General features: G+C 40.4%; 1 protein-coding gene across 3 annotated transcripts in view; it reads left to right on the forward strand.

Annotated features, from left to right (window-relative positions):
- The window catches only part of NDUFAF2 (NADH:ubiquinone oxidoreductase complex assembly factor 2), a 74,969-nt gene that overhangs the window by 45,675 nt on the left and 13,607 nt on the right, over positions 1-15,687 (forward strand). For 2 of the 3 annotated variants that reach the window (XM_074855458.1, XM_074855459.1), the window contains exons 2-3: positions 2,020-2,109; positions 15,069-15,109. In XM_074855458.1, the coding sequence (XP_074711559.1) occupies positions 2,020-2,109; positions 15,069-15,109 (131 nt within the window). The remainder of the gene's footprint in view (positions 1-2,019; positions 2,110-15,068; positions 15,110-15,687) is intronic. The other variant, XM_074855460.1, reaches the window with a different exon arrangement.

Raw genomic sequence — 15,687 nt, forward strand, 5'->3', positions numbered from 1 at the left:
ATCTTCAGTAGAAAACTATGCAAATTATTTGTCAGTGTTAGTCCACCAAAAGAAACCTAGGGGACAAGGCGAATCAGACAGTTTAAGTTAATTCATGTCACGTGTGCATCACAAATGCAGAGGCTTAAAAGCCAGCAGCACTCCTGCGTGATGATTCTTCAAAATAACATCTTTGGGAAATGATTTTCTGAGTTTGGCTCTACAGTGTGATTTGACTGTGGGATCTGGAAAATGAATTTTTTACATGTGTCTTATGAAAGCTTGAAGCAGAATAAAAAGTGGTATATTTCATTAAAAGTAGATTAGTTAAAAACACTTTATTTGAGAACCCATAAAGATGTAACATCAATCACAAGTTGTGACAGCAGGTAAAAAAAATACACTTCTTTGTTACTTTTGCTTATGTCAGTCTACTCAGACTGTTCCACCTGTGTAGGACTCGAATTATGGACAGTTTTTTAAAAGGTGCTGTGCTAACAGTAAAATCTAGTGACTTTCCAACAATGGAGAAGGGTGCTAATTCTGAGATTTGTATAGGATCAGACCTACATAGATAGGTCTTCAGCTTTTCTGGAAATCTTCTGTATGGGAAGAAAGTAATTCTGTATTTTTGTTTTTTTTTGTGGATAAAGAGGTTGAGAAATAGCATTATCCATTATATTGTTGAAAGGAAATTATTTTAAAGCAAGTGTATGAAGTATATCTTCAGCATAGAGGAACTGTGTACTTATAAAACAAGTATAAATCATATACCTTTCAACACTAATTAAAAGTACCTAATCTTGGAGATGAAAGTACGCTACACTATTTTCTTTGCCTGTTGGCATATCTGAAACAGAAAAAATGTTGCATCGCTTAAAAATAAAAAGAAATATTACAAAGCTAAAGAAGGTACTTAAAAAAGGAATTGCAGTTTCTATACAAGTTCTTATTTTACTTTATTAAATACTTAATAATGAACAACAGTAAGCAGAGATGGGTGAATTTTAACTCCTGACTACTATCAGTTTTAAAATAACTTCATTTGAAATACTTGTTGAAAGCATATTGAAGGAATGAACTGGATTAATTACATCATTATAAAAGAAAATATTTTATGCAGATATTTCTCTTGAGTTTGCTCCATATGTTAAATTTTTCCGTATCAGCCTCCCAGGAAGGGAAGAAGCTGTGAGAAAAAGCCTGGGGAATGTTGTTAGTTTTTTTCCTTGTGAGAGATGGGGAACTTGCACATCTTTGCAGTATCTGCTAATTTTAAAAGAAAATTAAAATACTCTTTCTCCGTACAGTAGCATGATATCTGACAGTCAGTCTGCTGCGTGCTACATCACTGGTTGAACCTTAATTCTTCCTCTTTGGCAGTAGTAGAATCCGTGGGTGGGATGTAGATCCAGATTCTCCACACTGGCTACTCTTTCAATATACTGAATGTTCCCTATCGGAGAGCTACCTACTGGTTTTTGGTTTTTAACATAGAAAATACTTTGTTTGCAAGCATATGTGTAAAGGCTCACATGCACAGAGCAATTGCCAGTGTTTAGAGATGATATGGCCTGACCACTTTGCAAAGCTAACCAGTGAACTTTCAGTGCTGGTTTTTGACTCGAGAACAGCATCAAGCTTCTGATCCCTCACTTGGAATAGTGTGGAAGATATCAAGGTGAAGGAAAAAACTGTTCTTGGAAAACTGATCGACAGTTCTTCAGAGAAGCATTCTCTAAGGGATACACTAAGGTGGATAACTTGGGTTGAAATATTTCTGTCATTAATAATCCAAGTCAGCTGTAGGACATGCAAGCTCTTGTTAAAGTTACTGAAACACATAGCATTTCAAATTGACATCTAGATGGTAATAATTTTCTCAGTATTTTAATCCTTCATTTTTATCCTGTAGATATCGTTGCACTTGTGTGAATAGGTACAGTTCTTTCAACACAATAACATAATTAGCAATTTAAATGTTATATAAAAATACATTTAACGGCCTTTTTTTCTTTTCTTTTTGTTTCCTGGCTATAGGGCAGATTATACCAGAAAGAAGATTTGTAGAAGCAATAAATCGTCAGGCATATCTGTATGAAATGGGTGACTTTCCAACAGAATGGGAAGGTAAATCCTGAATATTATGGGTTTATTTAAAGATAGTTTTGCCATTGAATGTAGATTCAATATTTTTAATGGAAAGCCTGACTACATGAATAGGTTGTCCATTATCCTTCATTTTGAGTAATGTGGGCTTTTGTTTAACTGTGTAATTGCAATTAATTCTTAAGGTAACCCCTTTACAAATAGGATAAATTATGTTTAGGAAATCAGTGCTTTAAAAAAATGTAAATAAAGCCTGTATGATCATGACTTTCTCCTATTAAAGGTGAAAATATTTGTGCCTGAGTGGGACCTGATAGAATAACGAAAACTTAATGTGTTAAACTTCCTAATTACACCTTCACTGCAGTGTTAATTTGTAGGTTGGTTCAATTATTGGTGGCACAGTGATTTTTATTTTTTTTATGGTGGCATTTGGTTTCCTATGCTTTTCCTTGCACAAACTTGTAGGAAGTTTGAGAACCATTTTTTCCCACTGCTACTGATGAAAATTTTGTCTGAAAATTTGGGACATAAAAAGAAATTTAGGGAGCTTAGAGAAGTAGTTTAGGATCAGCTAAGCAGCCCTTAGAGAAAGCAGATAGGGAGTGTATGTTGGTCCTTGAGGCTGTAGGAGCTCGAGCCAAATGTGGTGTTAAATGTGGCTTAAAATCCAGGACTCTATAGCATAAGCAAGGAACCCCTGAAATAATAGAATAGTCTACCCATCATTCCACATGGTTTTTGGGGAGAATAATATCTAGGCATCTCGCAGAAGCTGCTAGGTTTAAAGCATCTTAAATTTTAAGCAGTATGTAGTTAAACTGTGGAATTCCTTGTCATTGAATAATCTGCTTGCTGGAAATTTGCATGAGTTCAAAAAACGGTGAAAGAATTTGTGGAAGAAAAATCCTTGTCATGCATAGATATTACTGTGGTTTAATTTGTCAGTGAGCTACAAATTAATGGAGGCTACAGTGTGTTTTGAGGAAATATCATAATATACTTGCTTTACCTCATTCTCTTTCCTTTGCACTCACTGTTGGCCCCTGGGGGAGATGATACTGAGCCAAGAGAAGACTTTGGTCCCATTATATCCCGTCATGGAGTCAGTAGAGAAACATCAAATGTTCCCATCTTGCATTTTATCATTGTCATTACACTGATTCCTATGAATTTTTTTTGGTAATCAACTAAGGCTAGGATTAACAGCTAAAAGCTTCTCAAAGGTGTTTGAACCTTATTAGCAGCATTTGCCAACTGTGGTGAAACCACAATATCAACAACTTCTGTCTTCTACTGCCGCACTACCCACAATTGGCTGGCAAATCTTATTCTAGTTGCTGCTGTTTCTTTATCAGTCCAAGATAGCCATCTTCTGAAGGAGAGCAGCAGCCTGGTAGATTTATCCTTACTAAATCATCTGGTGCTTGAATGTGTATCTACCTAATCCAACTTTCTGAAGGTCTGCTTCCTCATCCCAAAGTTCTCCAGCCACTGCTGGTCATCTGTGTGTGACTGTCACACAATCACTCTGCACCACAAACACTGAGAAAAAGCCTCAGGTAACTGCTCTGCTGTGAATGAATTCTCATCTAAGACCTGCAGCTGCCTTTTAAGAGTTGAAAAGTGCAATCTACTAGTCTCTACCTGCACTTGGCTGGAATTAACAGGAAACAACATGGACAGTCAGGCTGTCTCAGGTGTAGGCTAATCACCCTTTCACAAAGTGTCTTAGAGCAGTTCAGCCAGCTTGCTATATGAATCTGTTCCTTAGGACCGCTGGAATTGGTGTAGCACTAATAAGCCTGCGCTGTAGCTCTCTGCAGAAACCTTAGCACAAATCCGTGTGACTCACACCACAGTGTGGTGCATGGGAGGGTACAGCTGTTTCGAAGGATGCTTTAGGCAAGCACCAATAATACATGGACCTTAGAGTCAAGGGTCAGGTACACTGCAGTACGGACTTCTCTAAAATGATGCAGCTGCCAGACCTGCGATCCACTTTTGCAAGTCAAGGCATCTTATTCAGGTTTGTTTTAAACAAGAAAAGGTAATTGACTAGGCAGTTGAGCTACATTTACACTTTTAATGCTGAACTTCCTCATCTTTGTAACTGCTTTTTTTTTTCTTTGTGATTTTCTCAGCACCAAATAGAATTCACAGAGAAAAGGAAAAGTATGCAGATAGGTAACAGTCTTTTCCTCTTAAGTACTGGATTTCTCTAGAAACAGAAAAGAAAGATACATGCATCTTTTTTTCCCCTATGCATTCCTTAAGCAGAATGGGTGTATAGTACATGTTTCTAACAGATAAAGTATGGGAATTCCACAAAAAAAGGCTAAGCTATATTTTTTGTCCAATGAGAATTTAGTTTTGTGGAAGTATAACATAATTTTAAAAAGCCAAAACTGGTACTTTTGCTGTGAATATAGAGGCTGTTCAAAGAATTATTGTGCCTTTGCTATATATTGAGGTGTGAATTACGGATGTGGGACGCTTTGAAGTTCAGTTCATCACTACTTCTTTTTTGCCTTCTGTAAAATGAAAAATTCTCAATGAGTAAGAAATGGAAAAGAATGGAAAGAGTAGCGATTCAAATAGTACTGTAAAAGCCAGTTATGTGAGTGGTAACAGTTTAATACAAGCTTTTTAGACACGCTTTGTTGAAAAGCTCATTACCATTCTGTCCCTATTTTTACCTCTTTAAGATTGGCCTAGAGGTTTCCCAGGCCTGCAAGACCTGTGCTAAACTTTCACTCTGTATCTTCTGTCCAGACTCTTGAAAATTTCCCAATTCATTCTTTCTGTGGGTGTTCACTTTATAATTTGTGCTGTCGTGGATGCTGATCATTCCAGCAAACAGTCTGAGACTTTGCAGAAGGATTTCTAAAATACTTGCTGTTTTCTCTGAACAGTAAAAGATGAAGGTTATAAGGTTAGAAGGCTGTATAATATTTCTCACTTCTGTTTTCTCATTACTCTTGGAAATTTTGTGGATTTTTAGTGTTCTGAGTCCTCTCTTCTGGGCATCTCCCAGGGCCTTCTCTCCAAATCCTGTGTATGCACTTTGACATCTGCAGCCTCTGCTTCAGTTTTGACTGGTTCAGCAATAGCAGTCTCCTTGCCTAGCCTTCTCAGGCTTTTCACTTTAAGGACTGTGCTAAAGTTTCTGCTGCCTTATTTCCTCTCCTTTTTCTTGGGATCTGCAGAGAGCTGCTTTCACTTGTGCTGTCTTTGTTCTGCCAGGGCTCAGTTTTTTCACTTGTGGATAATCCTTAATGGCCACCTGATTTAAAAGCAGTCATCCCAGCACGCTTTCCCTCTCCTTGTTTTCCTACATCACACTTCGACTAGAAAAGAAATCTCTTGTGACTGAAGTGAATAAAAGTATTGTCCCTGGAAACACTTATGGGCATGAGTTATCTGAGGAGAACTTTCACAAAAGGAGGTACAAGTGATTGTTTAAAGGAGCGGGAGGATGCTTTAGTGAAATTTGAAGAGGGTCTGAGTTAAATCTCATTGTATATCTAAGACGTTCAGCCTGGACAGCTGTTAAACTAAGGGGCTGATTTTGGTGTGGTGTTTATCAAGTTATAAACAAGTAATAAGGTAACTGAGACCAAGTAGAAAGCTATAAAGCAAATAGATACAGATAGATTACAGACTTAGTCTCTGCAAGCTGTTTCTGAGACTCCAGAGGGAATGTTTGTGTATTAGTCCTGAGAGTTTACTGAATATAGGAATGAGAGTTTACTCCTGAAGGGGTTGCCTGGAAGTTTTCTCCTGAAGATGTTAGTTATAATTGCTCCACAGGATTAAATTTCCTAAATTCTCAGACATGAATTTTACAAAAGTTCTGAATGTCCGTTTTGTAAAACTTTCATAAAATTGAAACATGCTCAGTATTAAAAGAATAGAATCATAATCCCTTGTGTTATCCTTAGTCATAGTGTTAAGCTATTTGTATACAGAAAATTAAGTTGATTTTCATTTTAAAAATCCAAAAGTGTGTTTCCTTTTGTACTGTACTTTTGAATTTGGAATGTAATCCATATGTCCGATACAAATATTACCTGTTTTTGTTTAGGTGAAGCCCCTTACATTTTACTACAAAGTGGGAGTGCATACTTTTCCCTAGGCAATATGGATCCATACAACCTTTCTGTATTCTGTATTCTTTGTTCTGTAGAATGTGTAATTTACCTCTTTGGGAGAGGTCGATAGTGCTCCTTAGAGGAGATTGATAATTTTACAAACCTATAGAGATTCATGAGATTGCACGCTTCATGCAGCATTTTATTGCCCATCTACTCCTAGTCTTTTTTTTTGTGTTTCCTGGTAACATTTAGTGATTAATGGGAGTCTTAATTTGCATGCTCACTTTTACGCTCATTACAGTGTGTTATGTGCCAGTAGGATCTTAAAGTTCAATGAAAAACTCATGCATACTAATAAGAATTCAAATGAGTGCTGATGAAAAAATGTGATGGTCTCAAGGTAGGAAATGTCCAGCTACCTTGCAAATTCCTCATAAAAAGTAGCATTGCGATGAGTACAGAATGCAGGAAGTGCCATCCAAACAAAATTAGAAGCAGCATCTTAATTAGTTTGCAATGGAGGCAATGATACATTTTGCCAGAGCTCTGGGGAGCAGGGAAGTGTGTTGTGGTTGCACTCAGTACCTTCTCTACTTTAGCTGGTTTAAAGCATCTTGGCTGACAATGGTGAGGGCATTTGGTTTTGTTAGTGTAGGGAACGAGAGTGTTCATGTGGAAATCTTTTCCAGCTGTAACTGTCACTGGACACTTTTTAATTAAGTATATGCATGTGTGGATATGGTGTTCAAATAATATGTAATAAAGCACCTACCTGCCTTGTTTCCATCAACAAACATTTAACTGTACTATAAATCTGTTCAGTAATTTAAATCTGCTTTGACTAAAAGTGTAACGGAGACCACAAAGAAAGTTGGAAGAGCCTTTCTTTTGCGAAATTGTATACACTGCGTATTTTTCAAAGACAATGCAAAATGTCTTAATTTCAAGATAACATTTACTTGTTTTTGTTAAAATCAGTGCTAACTCAGTAGTAAATCACTGGCTATATTTTTGTATACATTCATTCTTCCTTTAAATGTTACCATTAATTTCTCTTATGCCCGAGTTATGAGTTGTTGGTGGGCTTCTGAACCTTGTGTTGGATGCTCAAAATATTGTTGATAATGTAGAAAAAAATTGAAAGGCTTTTTAAAATTTCCTGTCTGAAGGTGGGGATTAAATATATTAGAGTCCTTCTATTCTTCTCCCCAAAGACTGATGAGTGGTCATGTGAATTATTAGAAAAATGTATTACTTCTGAATGACTGATAAAACTATTAAATGCTAAAGTGCAATATATTACAATGTACTCAATTCAGATTATCACAGAATCACAGAATCATCTAGGTTGGAAAAGACCTTGAAGAACATCCAGTCCAACCATTAACCTAACATTGACAGTTCTCAACTACACCATATCCCTAAGTGCTATGTCAACCAGACTCTTACACACCTCCAGGGATGGGGACTCCACCACTGCCCTGGGCAGCCCATTCCAACACCTAACAACCAGTTCTGGAAAGAAATGCTTCCTAATATCCAGTCTAAACCTTCCCTGGCACAACTTGAGGCCATTACCTCTTGTCTTATCGCTCATTACTTGGTTAAAGAGGCTCATCCCCAGCTCTCTGCAACCTCCTTTCAGGTAGTTGTAGAGGGCGATGAGGTCTCCCCTCAGCCTCCTCTTCTCCGGACTAAACACCTCCAGTTCCCTCAGCCGCTCCTCGTACGACCTGTGCTCCAGACCCTTCACCAGCTTCGCTGCCCTTCTCTGGACACGCTCGAGTAATTCAATGTCCTTTTTGTAGTGAGGGGCCCAAAACTCAACACAGTCATCGAGGTGCGGCCTCACCAGTGCCAAGTACAGGGGTAAGATCCCTTCCCTGTCCCTGCTGGCCACGCTATTTCTGACAGAAGCCAGGATGCCATTGGCCTTCTTGGCCACCTGGGCACACTGCTGGCTCCTGTTCAGCCGGCTGTCAATCAACACCCCCAGGTCCCTCTCTGACTGGCAGCTCTCCAGCCACTCCTCCCCAAGCCTGTAGCGCTGCTGGGGGTTGTTGTGGCCCAAGTGCAGCACCCGGCATTTGGCCTTATTGAAACTCCTACAGTTGGCCTCAGCCCATCGCTCCAGCCTGTCCCGGTCTCTCTGCAGAGCCTCCCTACCCTTGAGCAGATCAACACTCCCACCCAACTTGGTGTCATCTGCAAACTTACTGAGGGTGCACTCGATCCCCTCGTCTAGATCATCAATAAAGATGTTAAACAGGAGAGGCCCCAAAACCGAGCCCTGGGGGACACCACTCGTGACCGGCCGCCAACTGGATTTAACTCCATTCACCACAACTCTTTGGGCCCGGCCAGCCAGCCAGTTTTTTACCCAGCAAAGCATGTGCCCATCCAAGCCTCAAGCAGCCAGTTTCGCCAGGAGAATGCTGTGAGAAACAGTGTCAAATGCCTTACTGAAGTTAAGGTAAACTACATCCACAGCCTTTCCCTCACCCAATAAGCAGGTCACCCTGTCGTAGAAGGAGATCAGGTTTGTCAAGCAGGACCTGCCTTTCATAAACCCATGCTGACTGGGCCTGATCATCTGGTTGTCCCGCATGTGCTGTGTGATGGTACTCAGGATGAGCTGCTCCATCAGCTTCTTGGGCACCAAAGTCAAGCGGACAGGCCTGTAATTTCCTGGATCATCCTTATGACCTTTCTTACATATGGGTGTCACATTGGCCAATTTCCAATCTGTCAGGACCTCCCTGGTCAGCCAGGACTGCTGGTAAACAATGGAAAGCGGCTTGGCGAGCACCCCAGCCAGCTCCTTCAGCACCCTCGGGTGTATCCCGTCCGGTCCCATAGACTTGTGTATGTCTATGTGATGCAGTAGGTCACTGGCTATCTCCTCCTGGAATGCGGGGGGGTCGTTCTCCCAGTCTCTGTCTTCTGGCTGAGGAGGCTGGATTCGCTCAGTACAACTAGTCTTGCTATTAAAGACTGAGGCAAAGAAGGCATTAAACACCTTAGCCTTTTCCTCATCACTCATTGCCATGTGTCCTCCTGCGTCTAGCAGGGGATGGAGGCTCTCTCTGGTCTTTCTTTTGCTGCTCACATACTTATAGAAACATTTCTTGTTATCCTTGATTGCTGAAGCCAGATTAATTTCCAGCTGGGCTTTAGACCTCCTGATTTCTGCCCTGCATAACCTCACAGCCTCTTTGTAATCACTGTGTGTGACTAGCCGCTTCTTCCAAAAGCTGTAAACTTTCCTTTTCTCCCTGAGTTGCAGCCAAAGCTCCCTGTTTAGCCAGGGTGGTCTTCTCTGTCACCGGTTTCTCTTACAACACCTGGGGACCGCCTGCTCCTGAGCCATTAAGACTTCCTTCTTAAAGAGCGCCCAGCCTTCCTGGACCCCTATACCCTTCAGGACCGTCTCCCAAGGGATTCTGTCAAGCAGGTGCCCAAACAAGACAAAGTCAGCCCTTTGGAAGTCCAGGATGTCAGTTCTGCTTCCCCCTCTCCTGGCCCCTCTAAGAATAGAGAACTCTATTATTTCATGATCACTGTGCCCTAGTCGGCCTCCAACCGCCACATCATCCACCAGTCCTTCTCTGTTCACAAAGAGGAGATCCAGCAGGGCACCTTCTCTGGTTGGTTCACTCACTAGCTGTGTCAGGAAGTTATCTCCCACACATTCCAGGGATCTCCAGGACTGATCCCACTCTGCTGTGTTGTATTTCCAGCAGATGTCTGGGAAGTTAAAGTCTCCCACAAGATCAATGGCAAGCAATTATGAGATTTCTCCTAAATGCCTATAGAATATTTCATCCACCTCTCTGTCCTGGGTGGGTGGCCTATAGTAGACTCCTACTACAACATCTGCCCTGTTGGCCTTCCCCCTGATTCTTAACACAAAGACACTCCACCCTGTCTTCACTACACTTGTACTCAAAGCAATCATAACAGTCCCTAACATACAGCGCCACCCCACCACCTCTCCTTCCTTGTCTGTCCCTCCTGAAGAGCTTGTAGCCATCAACTGGCGCACTCCAGTCATGGGAGACATCCCACCATGTTTCTGTAATAGCCACTACATCATAACTTTCCTGTTTCATCATGGCTTCAAGCTCCTCCTGTTTGTTACCCATGCTGTGTGCATTGGTATACATGCACTTCAGATGGGCTGATGTTTTGCCCCCTTCCCCCTTCAAATCTAGTTTAAGGCTTTCTCAATGAGCCCAGCTAACTGCTGCCCCAAGATCCTCTTTCCCCCTCTGGGACAGGTGCATCCCATCTGATGCCAAAAGGACTGGTGTCCTGTATACTAACCCATGACTGAAAAATCCAAAGCCCTGACGGTAACACCAGTCTTGGAGCCACAGGTTCATCTGTTGAGTTCTCCTGTATTCTTCTTCATCCATCCCCACAACTGAAGGGATGGAGGAGAATGCAATTTGTGCCCCCGACCCCTTAATCAGTTTCCCCAAGGACCTGAAATCTCTCCTCATTGCTTTAGGAGTTCTCCTGGTAATGTCATCACTACCTACCTGAAAAACCAAGAGCGGGTAGTAGTGCTTGGGTCTCACTAGAGCAAGGAGTTTTGCCGTGAGGTCCTTGACCCAGGCCCCAGGGAGGCAGCACACTTCCCTATGAGTCTGGTCTGCATATTGGGCCTTCAACACCCCTTAGAATGGAGTCACCCACTACACTGACTCTTCTGGGGTTCTTTTTAGCACTGGTTTTAATACCTGGTCCAGAACGACCCGGCCTTGGTGGACCTTGGTCTTCCTCCTTGTTTGTCTCATTTTCTTCCTCCTTCTCCATTCAAAAGTTCCAGGGCCCCAAATCTATTGTGAAGGGACAGTTATGTTTTCCTTGCTTTTAATTTTGTAATGTATCTTGAGTTGTGGTTTATATACAATATTTCAGAAATATATTTGCACAGAGAGAATGTTATGTATTAAAGCTAACTAACTTCATTTTATGGCCTCAGAGAGATTTTAGTAAATTTTGTTACTGTATTTCTCCTTCAGCAACATAGCAGTGAAGGTATCTTTTATTAAATAATGATTTTCTAATGCAGCTCATTAGACATGTTAAAATTAATTTACCTGTAGTAATTTGGAAAATGGTATCCAATCTTTGTGTCAGCAAGTTTTATTTAGGGTTAAACTGAAAAAGATTTGTGGTTCTGAAATTTATTAGAAAGAAGGAAGGTTGGTAGCTCCTACACATTCAAATGCTTGTTAGAGCTGGAAAGAAAAATAGCACAATGTTATAACTGTCCATTATTTCTGTACTTAAATAGATACAGTCTGATAATGGAATGTTTGAAATGAGAAATCTTCCTAAATTAAGGATTATTTTGTTGCTTTTGAGTGTTGGTACTAATTGAGATCTATTAATAAATGAAAATGTGTTGTGTAATGCTCCTTGCTTCGCAGCTTCTGTTCACAGGACACATGTCATTGTGTTACCATTCACTGTTCTGTCTCTGGCTTGTTAAACTGAGGCAGATAATTAAATGATAAAAACTTCTAATAGAAGCATTCCATTCATCTCAAAATTATTAAACAAATAACTGCCTAAAAGTTCCATCCGCTATTGAAAGAAAACCTAAATGTAACTGTTATATTTCAGCAGTAGTTTCTAACTGCAGCTTAATTATTGTAAAATTTCAAATTTTAAGAATTTTTCTTTAAGAATCACTAATTGTAAACAGTTGAAGTTAAAATGCATCTGGTGTCTTAAGAAAATACTGGCAATTTCAAAAAAACGAAGCAGTTTTTAGGTGCTGAGAGCTGTGGAATTGGAACTAGTCATACTGTACTTCCATGTGACAGAAGCAGAACAGAAGATGATACTTTGTTGAAAAGAATCCCTTAAATTTCATCCACAACAACCCCCAGCAGCGCTACAGGCTTGGGGAGGAGTGGCTGGAGAGCTGCCAGTCAGAGAGGGACCTGGGGGTGTTGATTGACAGCCGGCTGAACAGGAGCCAGCAGTGTGCCCAGGTGGCCAAGAAGGCCAATGGCATCCTGGCTTCTGTCAGAAATAGCGTGGCCAGCAGGGACAGGGAAGGGATCTTACCCCTGTACTTGGCACTGGTGAGGCCGCACCTCGATGACTGTGTTGAGTTTTGGGCCCCTCACTACAAAAAGGACATTGAATTACTCGAGCGTGTCCAGAGAAGGGCAGCGAAGCTGGTGAAGGGTCTGGAGCACATGTCCTATGAGGAGCGGCTGAGGGAACTGGGGGGGTTTAGTCTGGAGAAGAGGAGGCTGAGGGGAGACCTCATCGCCCTCTACAACTACCTGAAAGGAGGTTGCAGAGAGCTGGGGATGAGTCTCTTTAACCAAGTAACTAACGATAGGACAAGAGGTAATGGCCTCAAGTTGCGCCAGGGAAGGATTAGACTAGATATTAGGAAGCATTTCTTTACAGAATGGGTTGTTAGGTGTTGGAATGGGCTGCCCAGGGAGGTGGTGGTGTCCCTATCCCTGGAGATTGTGTAAGAGTCTGGTTGACATAGCACTTAGGGATATGCTGTAGTTGAGAACAGTCAGTGTTAGGTTAATTGTCGGACTAGATGATCTTCAACGTCTTTTCCAACCTAGATGATTCTGTGAAATTTTGAATGTTTAAAACTTAATTTTTATGAAACTTTTTAAACTGCTACTTTTCCTTTTTTCTCCAGCCATATCTTTTATTGGTGAGTGTCTAGTATACATACTTCACTATACCTGATATCTCTACCACTTCCTTGCTTTTCTGGATGATGTCAGAACTGCTGCTAAGTACAGACAAAGGTGACCTGTCAGGAGGAAAGGCTTATGTCTATGATTTTCCCTAGTAGCATTGTTGATCCTTTTACAAAGAGCATCTGCAAGGCTGCCAGCTGAGAAGTGCCAGTCTTAGTCATGTCAGTTTAGTCTCTGATCTTGCCAGATTTTGTGATTGGAAATCCTCATAAAATTTAAATGTTTGATTTTGCTACAGGTACATGCAAGATTTTCTAGTTCTATAGAAGTAATAGAAAGTCATTTAGTTGTATTTTTGATTATCTTAAGGGACTGTTTTTCCTTCCATTAACATAAAACTTTTTCAGAAAGAGTGATGTTGACTGTTCAGTGCTCAGTCGCTTCACTACGATGACAAATTTGGGTCTAATCTTTGTTAGAACCAAAAGACCTCTGAGAAGAGCTGGCAGGGACTGCTTTTAAGAAAATATTTGAGAATGGTATTTAAAAGAACAAATGTTCAAAATGTGTCATCTGATAGACAAGAACCAAAAGTAATACCTTGCTTTGTATCATTACAGATATTTTACCATTAACCTTGAGTTAAGGCTGTTGGCCTTGCCATCATGGCTAAATTCCAAGATATGTAATACCATTTTGCCTCATTTAATTCCATTGTTAATGTTAATTAGAAGCTATTCCTCCTAAAATCAATTTCATAATGTTGCTGAAGCAGAGTGGTGTTAGTGTTTCACCCTATGTGTAACTGCATTTTCAGTAGTGAGGTGACATTATGACTGTACAGCTTCTAGTGTTTTGGACTTGCTGACTCATTTCCTAGTTCCCCTCAAAATACAACACAGATGGTATTAGAAAATTAAAATTTAGAATAGTTCCTTCTTAAAGCATTTCTGAAGCTTTACAGACAGCTACAGATCAGACCAGGAATTTGACTGGTGATAATGAAAATGTCATTTTTGGTTTAATTTTTCAAGCACAGTACCAAAAGTCTTAATTATCCAAACAAACATACAAAAGAACATTTTGCCATATCTCAGCCCTTGGAACTATCTTTCCTTATGTTTGTCCTTCTGTTCATTACTGGCCCCTTACATTCTGCTACTCATTCTTTTGAAAAATATGAGCAGAAAAGACAAATGTCTACAAAATATACAACCCAATACCTACCAATTGTGTGGATTGGAAAGGCATGAAAAAATGTTACAGTAATGATACTTTTGAAGAGTGATGGAGATTACCTTGTCCACAGTCAGGTGATTTGTTTGTCTAAATAATGACTGTAATAGTTGAAGCTATCTCTAGTAATTCATCGACTGAATGAAGCAAGACCCGACAGAGTGCCACTTCTCTCTCTGCATTGGGATCCCTTTGGATTGTTACCTCCAGTCTGTCCCACACTAACCATCAGTGTTTGCAGTGGGAATGGGCATAAGTCTATTGATTTTGATTCAGGACAATTGTCGTTGCCATTGCTTTCATTCCTCTGGTGTCTTTTCCAGCATGAATCGACTGAGATGGAGAGAGCCCTCCTTCAGTTACAGTACCTCCCCCTTGATGGAGTGGGTAGTCCCGCACACCCATAGGGCATGGTGCAGTCAGGGCTCTGCAGCCCCTCAGTCAGGTTTGGGGCTCTATCTTGCATCCCTGTAAAGGAATTCCAGTTGGCACTCAAATAGATAGGTTTTCAGCTTTAACGATGCCTGAGGCACGTACAGGAATCCTTTTTCTCCAGAGTGGCAACAGTCATCTTGTAATTTTCTCAGGGTGAAGCTCAGATCTTGTGTAGGAAGCTCAAAAATAGGCCTGGGCCATGAGCCCTGCTTTTTAAGCCCTGTTTTGGCACCCAGGGTGGTGTGTAAACTGTGCCCAAGCTCTTCTCACAGAGGTGATTTTCCCCCCCCCTTTCCTTCTGTGGAGAGTATTGACATGGGAAATGACATCTTGAGTCTTTATGCTTTGGGAAATGATATGGCTTGCTAGGTTGTGGCAAATTCTATTGTAATGTTTTATGTAAACATTTGTTTTCTGTTACGAATTCATCATAATTTTGAGTTGTAATGATCTTTTAAGTTTTGAGTTTTGGTGATCTTCAAAATAATCCATTTGATTTTTATTTCTTTTGCAGCATGGATAAGGAAGAAAAGAAAGGATCCACCCACCACTGAGGTGAGAGAGATGAATTGTCTTTAAATTTTCAACTGTTGTAATTAAACTACAATAACTAATTTATAGTGGACTCATCTGTCCAGTAATTTGTCACTTTTGGGGGAGAATTCAGCATGCTGCTTGCATAATTAATGACATTATACACAGACTAGATATCTAAGAAAAAGAAAAAGAAAAGGAAATACAAACTCCAGTGTTCTTTAGTTGTTACTTTTATCTATGTGAATTCTTTAAGATGATCTACGTGGATTCTTTAAGATGATCGTGGCCATTGAAGAGTTTCTTTAACTAAATGAATTCTGAAATTATTGCTATGAATTTTTAAAATAGGTCCCCTATGTATTAATGCAAGGATTTTTTTGTGGTAATTGACGTTAAAATGCAGGTTTCAAATCCAGTTGCCAATGGATTCATCAGTACAGGAAAACAAATTGCACTAACATTTTACAATGCTAATGAGATGGAGGAGTTGCAGCCATGACTTCTTCCTTAAGTGGTTTGTAATGGAATGAAGCAGGGAAATATCCCACAGTCTTTCATGCTGAATGAGTTTGTAAAGAGTGGAAGGCGTTTGGCTG

This window comes from Strix uralensis, chromosome Z (genome assembly GCF_047716275.1).
Source record: "Strix uralensis isolate ZFMK-TIS-50842 chromosome Z, bStrUra1, whole genome shotgun sequence".
NCBI classification, from domain to species: domain Eukaryota; kingdom Metazoa; phylum Chordata; class Aves; order Strigiformes; family Strigidae; genus Strix; species Strix uralensis.